At 34.2% G+C, this 14,714-nt stretch overlaps 1 protein-coding gene across 1 annotated transcript in view; it reads left to right on the top strand.

Moving 5' to 3' along the window:
* LAMA2 (laminin subunit alpha 2) overlaps window positions 1-14,714 on the top strand; it is an 886,276-nt gene that overhangs the window by 660,092 nt on the left and 211,470 nt on the right. Inside the window, exons 22-24 of the mRNA XM_064360706.1 lie at window positions 767-903; window positions 12,579-12,815; window positions 14,095-14,238. Coding sequence (XP_064216776.1) covers window positions 767-903; window positions 12,579-12,815; window positions 14,095-14,238 — 518 coding nt within the window. The remainder of the gene's footprint in view (window positions 1-766; window positions 904-12,578; window positions 12,816-14,094; window positions 14,239-14,714) is intronic.

Genomic DNA, 14,714 nt, shown 5'->3' with positions numbered 1-14,714 from the left:
AATATTCTTAGTAGCTGGATCAACTATCACTATGTGGCATGCGCTCCTTGTCTTGGATGGCTTTGAAGATCTTCTCAAACATTATTTTTTCAGTCTTTGAAAAAGGACAAAAGGTAGATAACTTTGCACTCTTTGAATGTTGCATGATAGCAACAAAAATGAAAAATCTATAGAGAAAAGTCAGGTGGTAAATAAAAATCAAAAGTATCTTTATATGTAAACATTGTCTGTAATTCAACCATTCTAAAGTATTTGCAAAATTGCAATATCCTGATATGTGCTTTTCTAACTGTATACATAATGTACTGAATTTTAGAAGCTTATTAAGCTTATTATTTTTACTGCAGATCAGGCTCATCAACAACAAAGAAAAACTAATCAGTACAGCACAGACAAATTAGAAATAAACTTAAAGATACAAACAAAATAGTAAACTTTATAGGACCTGGATATAAGGTATTACAGTTAGCGAGGAATCTGATAACACCAGTTCTTTCCTTTCTTAAACTTCATAGGGAAGCTAAAAATACTTTAACTTTTGAAATTATTAAATGAAATGCATCATATATTTTTTGAACAGCTCCTTTGTGAAATACATTGTACTATGATATAAAAGATGAATGAGGTGAGTTTTTATTTCCAACTAAACTTAAGTATAGAAGTGAAAAGAAAATAAGACAAACCATCACAATATAAACTCAACACTTTATATAACATTTTTGACTATTTTTTCCCCTTGTTTGTTTTTCCTCTTTCACCTGTGAAGCTTGTGAGTGTGCTCATCTGGGGAATAACTGTGACCCAAAGACTGGGCGATGCATTTGCCCTCCCAATACCATCGGAGAGAAATGTTCTAAATGTGCACCCAATACCTGGGGCCACAGCATTATCACTGGTTGTAAGGTGAGTGAACCACTTTTTTGCTCTAAATAGGTTTTGGAGAGATTTTTGTTTTGTAGAGCTCTATAATTGGGCATTTCAAAATTCAATATTTTGTTACAAAATAATATAGAACTGTTACTGTAATATGATTTCAGATACTGATCAGTAGCTTACATTTTACTTGTAGGAAAGATGATGAAGTAAGTACACATTTATGCAGCTGAATCCATGAAATCTACAATAAAAAAGGGGTACAAAAAATAAAAAAAAAATCTATAATAATACCAGGAAAGAGCTGTAACCTCATACCCAGACACAAGGAAATACATCTGCAAAGTATGAGGGAATGAGAAATGAATTAATTTTCTAAAAATCTATAGAAATTGCCCCTTCAGCCCGGGTGTGGTGACTCGTGCCTATAATCCCAGCACTTTGGAAGGCTGAAACAGGCAGATCACAAGGTCAAGAGATGAAGACCATCCTGGTCAACATGGTGAAACTCCGTCTCTAAAAAAATACAAAAATTAGCTGGGACTGGTGACGTGCACCTGTAGTCCCAGCTATTCAGGAGGCTGAGGCAGGAGAATCACTAGAACCCGGGTGGTGGAGATTGCAGTGAACCGAGGTCGCACCACTCAACTCCAACCTGGCACAGAATGAGACACTGTCTCAAAAAAAAAAAAGAAAAGAAAAGAAAAGAAATTTCCCCTTAATTATTACTAGGTTTCTGGTTTCAGGAAGTAGCTGAGATCATTCTAAAGAGTCATTTTAACAACATTTAGCTTGGGAAAATCATTTTTTCCCGTTGGTAGACCATAGAAAGTGACATGTCCAGAGTCATGTCCAGAGAAATCTATCTGACATCAGCAGGGAAGGCAACAATTTTTAAGGCTGTTGAAGAAATATTAATGACAGATGCCAGAAGCCTGGACCCAGGTAATGAGCATCAATGAAGATATTTAGAAAGGGCGAGTTATATTTTAGAACTCAAGCTGATACAGCCTAGTGAACTCATTGATTTGGGGAATCAGAAAGAGAAGGCTTAAGGATGACTCCGAGGTTTTGCTTTGCAATGGGGTAGATGATGATAAGTACCCTTTACAACTATAGGAATTATAGGAGGAGAAGCAAGTTTAGGAAGGAAAGATGATGACTTTGGATTTTTATCAGCTTTTTGTGAGGTATTAAAATAAAATTTACCCACTTAATGAATTTTAACCAATGATTACAGTGGTGTAATCATCCCTTGTGCCCCTTCGCAGTCAACTCCCCCTCACCCCCCATGCAACTACTGTTTTGCCTTCTAGCACAGTAATTTTGCAATTTCTACAACTTCATAAAAATAGAATCATAGTCTGTTTTTTTGAGGGTGGATTGTTTGTTTCTTTGTTTGGCTCCCTTCAGTTGGTGTTATATGTTTGTGATTCATTCATATTGTTGCATATATCAGCAAAAATACAATAATATTCCATTTGTATAGTGTACAGTGACTTGCTTATCTGTTAACCATTTTAGGGGCATTTGGGTCATTTCCAGTTTGGGGTTATAATTTTGCTATGAACATTAGCATACAAGTCAAAACCATGTTTATAGACAAATGTTTTCTGTTTTTCTCATAAGAACATTCCAATTCTATGCCAACTCTTGAAATTTTAACCCTTTTTTAATTTTAGGAATTCTGATGCATGTGTATTTTCATCGTTTACATTTATTTAATGCCTAATCATGTTGAGAATCATTTTATTTATTTGCCATTTGTACATCTTCATTTGTGATGTATTTACAAAGCTTATGCCCATTTCTATTTTGAGTTGTTTTGTTTTCTTAGTAATGAATTGCAAGAATTCTTTATATATTCTGGATACAAGTTTTTAACATATTCATATAGATTGCTTTTTACTTAGTTTCATCATTTAATTTTTATAAATGCTAGCTTATTATCTTTTGCTTTTATAGTCCCTAATTTTTATGTTCTCCCGAAGAAAGAAAAGGTCCAAAGATTTCTCTCCCATGTTTTCCTCAGGGAGCTTTATAGTTTTAGCTCTTAAATACAGATTTGCATTCCATTTTGAATATTAATTTTTCTATATGTCAGGTAATGGTCAATGAATTATTTTGGCTCCTTTGTCCAAATCTATGAACTATGCATGTGTTTATACATTTCTGGATTCTTTTCTGCTTCACTGATCTATTCTTATGTTAATACTAGCTAATAGGTTAATTATTGTAGCTTTCCAGCAAGTCATAAAATCAGGTATTGTAAACTCTCCAACTTCATTTATCGTTTTCAATGCCTTTTGAGTACTTTAGCTCTTTTACATTTCCACATAACTTTCAAATTTAGCATGTCAATTCTTTACCAAGAAGCCTGCTAGGATTTGGCTGAAATTATATTGAATTGATAGATCAATTTGGGAAAAAATGATCCTTAAAAGTATTAGTTATTCCAATGCATGAACATGGACCAACTCTGCACTTATTTAGGTCTGTATAATTTTTTCTCAGAGATGTTTTGTAGTTTTTGATATGTAAGCCTTGCATATATATTGTTAAATTTATCAGTGTTTCATATTTTTGATCAAAAGCAAGTGCTACTGTGCTCCATTTCGGTTTTGAATTGCTTGTTACTAGAATAGAAAAATACAATTATTTTTGTACATCAACCGTCTACACTGTAATCTTGCTAAACTTATTAGATCTAGTTACTTTTTCGTACATTTACTGGGATTTTCTTGTAGGTAATCATGTCATCTGCAAATACAGACTTACTTCCTTTCCAATCTGTGTAACTTCTGTGGCATTTTCTTGTCCTATTGCAGTAAACTACTGACTAGAAGTGGTGGGAGCAAATATCCTTGCCTTATTCCTTATGTTAAGTGGAAAGCATTGTCTTTTACAATTGAAAATGATATTGGCATATTTTACCTATAGGTGCTCTTTATTGGTTTGAGGATGCTCCCTCATGTTTTTAGTTTGCTAAGAGCTTTTATCAAGAACATGTGTTCAATTTTGTTAAATGACTTTTCTGCATCTATTGAGATGACCATATGATACTTCCTTTTAAGCTGTTAATATGACAAATTATACTGATTGATTTTCAAAATATGAATCCAGTCTTGCAAGCTGCAGCTTAATCCTGCTTGGCCATGGGGATTATCCTTTTAAAATTATTTTGGATCCTGTTTGCTAGCATTTTGTTAATGACTTTGACTTTGGATCTATGTTTTTAAGGAATATTGGTATGAACTTATTTTTCTTGTAGTGTTGTTGTTGGGATGTTGGTATTAAGGTACTGCTAGCCTCATGAAATGGATTCAGAAGTATTCCATCATCATAATTTCTAAAAGAGTTTGCACAATCAATGAAGTAGAAAACAGAAATACTTTAGAGGAACCCAAAAGGCGGTTCTTTGAAAAGATCAGTAAAGTTGATAATATTCTAGAAAGGTTGATCAGGAAAAAAGAGAGAAGAAACAAGTAATCAAAATTATAAATAAAAGGGGGACATCACTGTAGATCCTATAGACATTAAAATAATAATATGGTGATAATAGGAACAACTTTTGCCAAATAAATTTAACAACTTGTGTGAAAAGAACATTCCTTCTTTTCATTTACTTTAATTTTCTCTTGTGTTCTAAGTTCCTTAAGGTGAAAACTTAAATCATTGATTTGTAATCCTTTTTCTCTACTAATACTGGATTTTACATTACAATTTTTTTTCTAGGAACTACTTTGTTTGCGCTCCACATATTTTTATATGTTATGTTTTAGTTTTCACTTGCTTTAATATAATCTTTATTTTTGGTTAATTATTTACAAATATAATGTTTAGTTTCTAAATATTTGGGGAATTTTCACAGTATCTTTACTGTTACTAGTATCTAGTTTAATTCTAAATTGGTCTGATAACATAATTTGTATTATTTCAGACCTTTTCAAAATTATTAAGATTTGTTTTATGGCCCAGAATAGTGTTCACTTTGTTTATTATTAATGTACACTTGAAAATAATGTGTATTATGGAGTTTTTGGATGAAAATTTCTATATAGGTCAATTATCCTTGACGGGTTTTATATCTACATTTTCTTTCAGTTACTGAGAGTGTTAAACTATAACTTTTTTCTTCTTTCACCTCTCTCAGATTTTATTCATGTATTCTTGAGCAGTGATGTTAGGTGCATGGACATTTAAGATTGCTATGTCTTTTTGAAAAGTTGATGCCTTTTGACATTGTGAAATGTCCCTCTTTATTCCACGTAACATTCCTTGTTCAGAAGCGCACTTTTTCTGATATATATATATAGCTATTCCAACTTTCTTTTTAATGGTGTTTGTGTGGTATTTTTTTTTATACCATCATCTATTTCATCTCTCTTTTTAATATTTTGATGTGTACTTTTTTTTGGAGACAGGGTCTCATTCCATTGCAAGGCTGGAGTGCAGTGGTATGATCTCAGCTCACTGCAACCTCCACCTTCAAGCAATCGTCTCACCTCAGCCTCCAGAGTAGCTGGGACTATAGGCCCATGCCAACATGCTTGGCTAATTGTTAAATTTTTTGTTGAAATGAGGTCTCACTATATTGCCCATGCTGGTCTCAAATTCCTGTGCTCAAGTGATCTTTCTGCAAATTTCTGGGATTACAGGTGTATACCACCACGCCCAGCTTAATGTCTGAGTGTGTGTGTGTGTGTGTGTGTCTTTGTGTCTGTGTGTGTGTGTTTAAATAACACATACTTAGATCTTTATTTTTCATCCAATCTTAATACTTATGGCCTTTTAATTGGAGGATTTAAATCATTTCCATTTAATGTAAATATTAGTATGATTGGATCAAGTCTGCCCTTTGCTATTTGCTTTAGCTTGCCTTACCTGCTCTTGCCTTCTTTTTTTTTTTTTTTTCTTCTTGTCCTGCCTTCTTTTGGATTGAGTAATTTGTATAACATCTTTGCATCACTTTTGGATTATTAAAGATACCTATTCATTTTATGTCTTTGGCTTTTGCCTAAGAATATCATTCTTTAACTTTGCAGAATGTATATCAAAATAATATTATACCGTTTTACATTTAGCATAAGAACCTTATAACAGTAAACCTCCAATCCCCTTTCCAATCCTTTGTACTATGTTGGCATATATTTTTACTTCTCTGTATTATACATCTGATAATATAAGCTTATGATATTGATTTAGTCAATTATCTTTCTTAAACAAGAAGAAATTCTCCTAAAACTATTTTTCCATGTATATATCAATTGTAATGATTTTAATTTGTATACATTAAATTTTTCATTTCATCTAATTTTTCTTCTTCCATTAACCGCCTCTCTAATCTTTATCATATTATTCCTATTATTTCAGGTCTACTGACAATGATTTTTTACTTTTTCATTGTTGTTGTTGTTCCAGGAAGGTTTTTTTTTTTTTCCCCAAGATGTTTTTATGGCATATGTAATCCTAAATACTGGTTTTTAGCAATTTGGTTATGCTTTTTGGTTTTTTTTTTCTGTTTTTCTTTAATAATTATTTTTTCATGGGATTAGTTAGATCTATTGGCTGTGTAGTATTATAGTTTTCATGAAATTTGGAAGTGAAAGTTGTCAGCCATTATATCTTTAAATATTTTTCCATTCTTCATTCCTATTGTCTGTTTCTGGAAATCATTTTTTGTATGTTGGGCCAATTGATATTTTCCTCCATCTCACTGTGACTCTTTTTTTTAAAATTATTTTTCTATCTGTATTTTTTTATTTCTGATAGTTTCTATTGTCAAGTGTCCAAAGTCACTGATTTTTTAATGCATTCTAACCTGTTTTTAATCCAATTGAGTATTTTTTATTTTAAATGTTGCATTTTTTATCTTTTAAATTTCCTTTTGGACATTTTATGTCTTATTTTCCTACCATATTCACGTTTTTATTATTCTTGAAAATATAATGTTTATAAGCATTAGCATTTTTAACATGGTTATCTGCTAATTCCATCAGTTCTGTTACTGCAGGCCTATTCCTATTGTCTGATTTTTCTCCTGTTTATGAGTCATATTTTCTTGATTCTTTACATGCCTGATAATTTTTATTTGGATGACAGACATTATACACTTTTCATTGTTGTGTATTGTATTTTATTGTATTTCTTTAAAGAGTGTTGAACTTTATCCTGACAAACAGTTTAGATAGTCAAGGATCACTCGGATTTTTTTGAAGCTTGCTTTTAGGGAAGTTTTGTTAGGGAAGGTGCAGAACAGTCTTAAAGCCAGGGGTCTGTTAGTCTCTCTACTAAGCTATGAAACTTCTGAGAATACTACCTAGTTTGTTACTATCTCTCTTCACTCTGACTGTTGAAAATATGACTTATTCCAAGCTTTCTCAGAGCTCTAAGAATTTTTTCTGCCTAGGGTTTTCCAACGCTGTTTTCCTTCATACCATGCATGCACCTATCAGTATTCAGCCAATGACTCAAGGGAACTCTTCTGCACATTTCTGGAATTATCTCTCTATGTAACTTATTTCTTTTTGAACATGTATTCTATTTGCCATCACAAGTTTTAGCAGCCTCAGCTTCTTCAGACTCCACTCTTTGTCTCTCAACGCAGCTGTAATGCTGGGCTTTGGGTTTACCCACTCTGTGTTGCAGCTTAGAAACTGCCTCTGTGCACTGCTTCATGTTTTTTTTTTCCTTCTGTCAGAAATCACAGTCCTGTGTCTCCTGTAATTTAATATCTAAAAACAATTGTTTCTTGGTTTGTATTTTTGTTTTATTTGGTTGTGTAGTTGGACAGCTTAACAAAGAAGTGTAAGTACTGTAAACACTAAGAAGAGACTGTTCAAAAGAAGAATGTTCTTCAGTGCCTAATGCAACACAAAGGTCAAGAAGGATTAGCCCTGAAGTGTGTTCATTAGATTTAAGAGCAATAATAAGGGCATTTTTTTATGCTAGTGGGAGTCATTTCAATTGATTCCATTGGGTTGTGGAATTTTGGAGTATGATAACAAAGTGTGGTCCAGTTTGACCCTATAGCAGTACCTTATAGAGATATGAACTCTTTTTTCCACTAAGTTAGCACAGATGAAATAATAGTCTCTAACCATTTTCACATATATGATAAAACATTTGAACCTGGTTTAGAATATGCTGACCTAGAGGAAAACAAGAATATTGATGATTCTTCAAGGAAATTCAGATATCTGACTTCAATTAGACATGTCATTAGAGAAAATAAAAACTGGACAGGACATTTATTTTTCTGTTGCCAATAGCATTATTAAGTTTAAAATTCGAGAGGGCTACACTTTTAGAAACAAAACAAAAATTCCTCAGAATTTCAAAGTGCTCTGATGAGTATGAACAGTGCTATAAGTGTCTATGACCAACTTTTGCATTTTCAGCTTCAAATCCAAGCATCCACTCTATCACTTGGACCAGGAATAAGCCCTATGGAAACCTACAGGAATTCCATTTTACCCTCAAAATGCTATGATATAGTCAAACTCTAATTAAATTCCTGAAACTGAAGTTGATGCTTAATGTTCAATATATAAATCAGGATAAAATGCAGTCCAAATTTCTATAAAAACATAGTTATGTGTTTGGTGCTATCATTTTTACTGATCATTAAATAATTATTCTGTTGACTAAAGTTGATTCAATTTTGATTACTTTAAAATCACCATTAAAAGTCTAAACTTCTGAATAGTGAAACACTTCACCATTATGAAAATTACAAAAAAAAAAAAAAACTCATAAAGCCTGTGTCAGACCATGCTTGCACTGCTACAAAGAAACGCCTGAGACTGGTTAATTTATAAGAAAGCAGGTTTAATTGGCTCACAGTTCTGGAGGCCGTATAGGAAGCACAGTGGCATTTGTTTCTGGTGAAGGCCTCAGGAAGCTTCTAATCATGATGGAAGGCCAAGCGGGGACAGGCTTCCACATGGCAGGACTGGTAGAAAGACAGAATGCCACACACTTAAACAACCAGATCTTGCCATTAGGCACTCACTGTCTCGGGGACAGCACCAAGTCCTGAGGGATCTGCCCCCATGATCCAAACACCTCCCATTGGCTTCACCTCCAACATTGGGGATTGTATTTTAACATGAGAATTGGTGGGGACATACATCCAACTGTATCAGAGCCCTCTCAAGTAATTCATTTATGAGCCTGTATTTTACTATTTTTAAAACTGGCATGACTAATTTAAATGAGCAATGATTTGAGATTTGTGCCTCTCCTTTCTTTGTGTCATGGATAATTTCTCTGTGCTAAGGTGTGAGTATACACATCATTTGAGCCTTTACTGAAGTAGAAAACCAAGCCTGCCTTCTTTCACTAGCAGGGAAATAGTAAATCCTCTATTGCTAAATAAATATTACATCAAATTATGATTTAAGTTTAATGTTGGCCATAGTACTATCTAAACACATGGTTAATGGTCTGGTTTATTCTCCACTATAACTTCCTGAATAAACTTTCTAATTTGGAAAATCCCAATGTCTATTTGTATTGTCAACTATTTCTTAAGAATTTGTTCTTTGGTTTTATACAATTATTTGGATAATTTCATATTTTAGTTATTTAAAGATAAGGATGTCTCAGAATAATTTAAATTTATTATATTATTATAGTTTTGATAACATAATTTTCTATTAATACCATAATTTCTATTATGGTCCATTTTGTTTAAGTGAGTTAATACATAGTCAAAGCAGTTGGCAAAGAAAAACTATGTAAGTGAATATGTAAGTCATCCTAATTTTGAAATGTTATTCTACATCTGATGTTTTTTAAATTACTTGGAGGTGAGGTTAGTGGGTTTTTCTACGCCTTAGAAGCTGTGTCCATGTTGGTAATATGCAAATAACCACATTTTAGATCTTTGGGTTTAAAATATCTTCTAGTCACAGCCCTTATTTCAGCATTTTTACTGACTAGCAATAATGAGATAGAAAAATACTTACCTATAAAGACAAGATATACATCCAAGCCTGATGATTATTTTAATATCAGAACCTGGGAAGATATTTCAACAAATATTTGGGCAGGAAAGACAATAGAGGAGAAACTGGTGATTATACATCACATCCTAGAAATGATAATCTCACAAGTAAAGTAAACTGCTGTTAGCAGCAACAGAAACAGGAATACCCTTGGTAGCAGTGGATATAAGAATTAAGCTGAGGAGGGCAGGTGTGAGATACACAGTGAGATGCAGCCAGACTTGGATCTAGGAATTTGGCAAGGTGCTATGCGTATGGGTTTACCATTGAACTGTAGATCTGAGGATAATAGAACAGCACCAAAAAGAGTTAAGTCACAGACGAAGTACAAACACTATATGGTGGCGAGCTCAGACACAGAGAGAGGTGATAACCTTTCTAACACTGAGTCATGCTCTGCTTGGGAGACAGAAACCACACAGGTTTTTTAAACAGAGAAATAGAATTGTTAACTGGTAAAAGGTGGTTGGTTACTACAAAAGGATAAAAGAAAGCTATAAGGGGTCCCAAGTGCAGGTACAGAAGGGCAGCTACTCCCTCTAGGCTGAGGGAGGGGAGACAGTGAAGGAGTTAAGGGCTAAGAAAGGGCATACTCCTTCTCCCACATTCAGCAAAGCTGAGGTTCAGAGGTCTTTGAAGAGGGTGTTGTTGTCATAGGAACATACAGCCTACGGGTGGTCAAACAAAACCAAAACAAACATGTAAGAGTTTGTAGACAAATGTGTCTGTAGAAGCTGCCCACTGTTCTTGGGGGTTAGGAGTATGCGGGAGCTACTGAGAAGCGAACTTCAAGCTCAGAGCACGTGTGCAGACCAAAGCTAGTACAGACAAGTGTCCGAGTTTGCTACCATATAGTGTTTGTACTTTGTCTGTGACTTAACTCTTTTTGGTTAAACATTGTGCTTTGGGATGGGAAGAGTGAGGGCACCAGAGCATGAATGTTGATGCGCGCTAATGCACCGATGAGAACCAGGACTTGTTGCACATTCGTTCTACCAACCTTAGGGAATCATGATTTTTTGGAGTGGAAACATTTTCATTTTTTATTTTTCTTTAACTCTTTCTTCATTTAGATTTAATTTTTATTAGTGTAAAAGACTCCACTGTTCACAGATATTGTGGTTTTCACTGTGCCTATGGGGAGGCAACGTGCCCTCCCAACTAAGGGCATAGCTGGGATTCTTTCTGGGACACTGGGCTCCCATGCTAAATAATACAAAAATAATGATGAAGATTCTAATGAAGAACCAGAACTCAGCCTAGAAGTGTGGAGGGCCGCCATTATGGACATACTGGGTCCTTCCAGGGCTCTCTATTGACTAAGCCTAATATTCTACCACCCAATACAGAAAACTGTCTACAGGGTCTAACTGCTGTATCACAAAGCAGGGTGAATTTGGAGTTCAGAAAGAGTAGATGGAAAACTGGCACAGCTGGTCCCTGAAAAATGACTTATTCCAAGATCCTAAATGACATTTTAGAAATTCATTTGGCATTTTTATTAAATTGCAAGAAGATATGAACTCTGTAAATCAAGAGCAGACACCTTTAAAAGGAGAATATAAATCAAAAAGACAAGTGGATAAGCAGAAATTAAAGATGAGTGAAATGAAATAAAATTATTCAAAAGAAGTTAAGATTGCAAGAGGGTAATGAAAATAAGCATTGGTGGTATGTGTATACAATAAAACTTTTCCTGTAAAACAGGAGCTGTAAAAATAGGGAACTAATTTGAGAGGTAAATATAGCAAGAAACGTAAAGCAAAGGAAAATGATTGCAGAAGACATTAGGATATTACAGATTTGGCAGATAGACCAGGGAAATATACTTTAAGAATTGTAGGTAATCCTGAAAAAGAAAATTGATTAATTAGAACAGATGTAAAAATGAAAGACAAGTCTGAAGAAGAAACAGTACTGAATCAAAACACAATTATGTTCCCAAACTAAAAGAACTCATCATGTTCCAGTAAATTGACGAAAAAAAAAAAAAAAAAACCTCAAGCTTTAAAAAATTCTAGCAAAAATTTGAATTATGTAAATAAAGAGAAAATCATATATATATCTTGGGCAAAGAAATAACGTTACTAATAAATTCCTCAAATCAGACTTGTATGCAAGAATAAATCTGAAAAATCAATATACTAGATGTTACTTCTCTTCAAGCTCACCATGGATTCCCCAAGTCTGGTTTGGTGCCCTTTAGATGTTCACATTGCATTTTGGACTTCTCCTATTATATAATGCTTATTCTATCATGTTATGTTAACATATTTACTTGTCTCCCTCTACTAGACCATAAGATATGTCTCCAAAGAAATGTTTAAATGCTAAAATTATAAGATGATAAGATAAAATGACTTTGTCTAAAATTTAATCTTTGAGACAAAGAGCAGTTGAAGAAAACCCATACCCAACTCCTCTCTACCTCCAAAAGACAGAGAAAACACATTTTCTTTCTAGTTCACATAGCATTATGGTTTCTGGATGATCATATATTCTCATAAATGCAGGAAGCAATTTTAATGTTTATGTTCACTGATGTTTCCCAAGTGACTAAACTAGAATAGTACAAAGCATATAACAGATACATGATTAATACATGTTTAATGGAAGCAGAAACATTAGAATTAAAATTTTAAGATATTTCCCATAAAGTTGTGTTAATGGTTGCTGTTTTTATCCCCTCCATAGGCTTGTAACTGCAGCACAGTGGGATCCTTGGATTTCCAATGCAATGTAAATACAGGCCAATGCAACTGTCATCCAAAATTCTCGGGTGCAAAATGTACAGAGTGCAATCGAGGTCACTGGAACTACCCTCGCTGCAATCTCTGTGACTGCTTCCTCCCTGGAACAGATGCTACCACCTGTGATTTAGAGACTAAAAAATGCTCCTGTAGTGATCAAACTGGACAGTGCACTTGTAAGGTATGTGTTGCTGAGGGAAATAAGGGAAAACCTCCCTCAATTCTGTTTCCATTGCTCAGTTTTAACTTCCTTCAGTGTTTGTTACGCCTGCTTCATTAAGCTAAACAAACAGACGGACAAAATCTCATTGCGAAACACAGAGTTTTCATTAATATGCATTTGTTGGCATACAGATAAACACTACTTTTCTAGACCTTATTTTCAACCCAAACCCAACTTTTTATGTAGTTGGTAGAGATGATATATTTCCAATGGTAAAGTGAAACATATATACATACACACACACACACACACACACACACACACACATATATATATATAAGCTTTGCTTCAGTAAGGACAATCTATCTGGGAGGGGTGGCAGGGAAGACAGTTCTTTTAAGCATCATCAGAGAAAATCACAGCTAAATAATAAGGCTTATAAAAACCATTTCTCCAAAAATTAATCTGCAATCGCTGTACACTAGAAAACATATTTACTGCTGTGGAAGTTTAGTAAAATTTCAACACGTATAAACACTGTCATTACAAACAGTGACTATGTGTAAATTTCAGCCCTCATTAATATGGTTAAATGATGTAGAAAAAGAGCCAATTAAAAAGAATGAAAAGGATTATTTCCCTCAGATAGTTCTGAAAAATCAGTTCCAGGATAAATGCAGTTTAAACCATGTCAGAGGTATCTTTTCAAGATAAAGTCTATGCAAAGAGGGACAGAGGAAACAGGAGGATACAATCTGTGGAGTGGTTGTTAAAATTGCCTTGAGAATTGAGGAAAATGGCAGTTTCTACCATCAAGGACTTCAGCCAACACAGAGTACAATGCTGCATTATTACATCTTGTAATTAAGATCATATATTTAATACATGTTATATATGTATATATATTATTATAATTATATAAATGGATATTTTAACCTGCTGCCTGTTTCTTACAGCTTTTAATAGCACCACTATTTAGGACTCAATGTTTTTATGTTGCTTTTGAAATTTTCGTGAGTCTTTCATATTGCTCAGAGCAGAATTGTAGGAAATGTGCCACTTACATTGGAAAAACAATGTACAATACCCTTAGTCTTATATCTATTTATAAATAAGCAATTTTTGAAAGACCCATGAACTCCTAACAATGAGGTTAACTACATGTGCCATTTGAGATGTGAGTCTAATACTCAGTGTTCTTTTGTTTTGTTTTAAATTTTTAAAAAAGAGTATGTGCTCCTATTATTCATTCTTAACTTAGCTGTTTAAACTCTGAGGGTCTCTTGTCTTTCTTCAGGTGAATGTGGAAGGTGTCCACTGTGACAGATGCCAACCTGGCAAATTCGGACTCGATGCCAAGAATCCACTTGGCTGCAGCAGCTGCTATTGCTTCGGTGCTACTACTCAGTGCTCTGAAGCAAAAGGGCTGATCCGGACATGGGTGAGTAGGAGACCGCTGAGCCATGTAATGGTATAATGTTAGTTCCTTCTGGCGTCTTTTAGTCAGGCACTGAGGGGTAGTAGGAAATGGCAAAACATTTAAGTAACCTTTTCCTCTGTGCACATTTAGGAACAGCAAAGGGGCCACGTGCCATTAGACAGTTGGAGTACATGCATTTCTTATTTGTTCTTAAAAGTAGTTCATTTATTGTTGATAAGGAAATAGATAGCAAGTGAAAAAGAGGAACCTTGTCAGGGAAGCATTGTGCTTTGGGATGGGAAGAGTGAGGGCACCAGAGCATGAATGTTGATGGGCGATAATACACTGATGAGAACCAGGACTTGTTGCACATTCCTTCCAACCAACCTTAGGCAATCATGATTTTTGGAGTGGAAACATGTTCATTTTTTATTTTCCTTTAACTCTTTCTACATTTAGATTCCATTTTTATTAGTGTAAAAGACTCCACTGTTCAC

The sequence above is a fragment of the Aotus nancymaae genome, unplaced genomic scaffold (assembly GCF_030222135.1).
Source record: "Aotus nancymaae isolate 86718 unplaced genomic scaffold, 86718_ANA_hifiasm-v0.15.2.pri h1tg000040l, whole genome shotgun sequence".
Taxonomy (NCBI): Eukaryota; Metazoa; Chordata; class Mammalia; order Primates; family Aotidae; genus Aotus; species Aotus nancymaae.
This window is presented reverse-complemented; position numbering and strand designations above follow the sequence as displayed.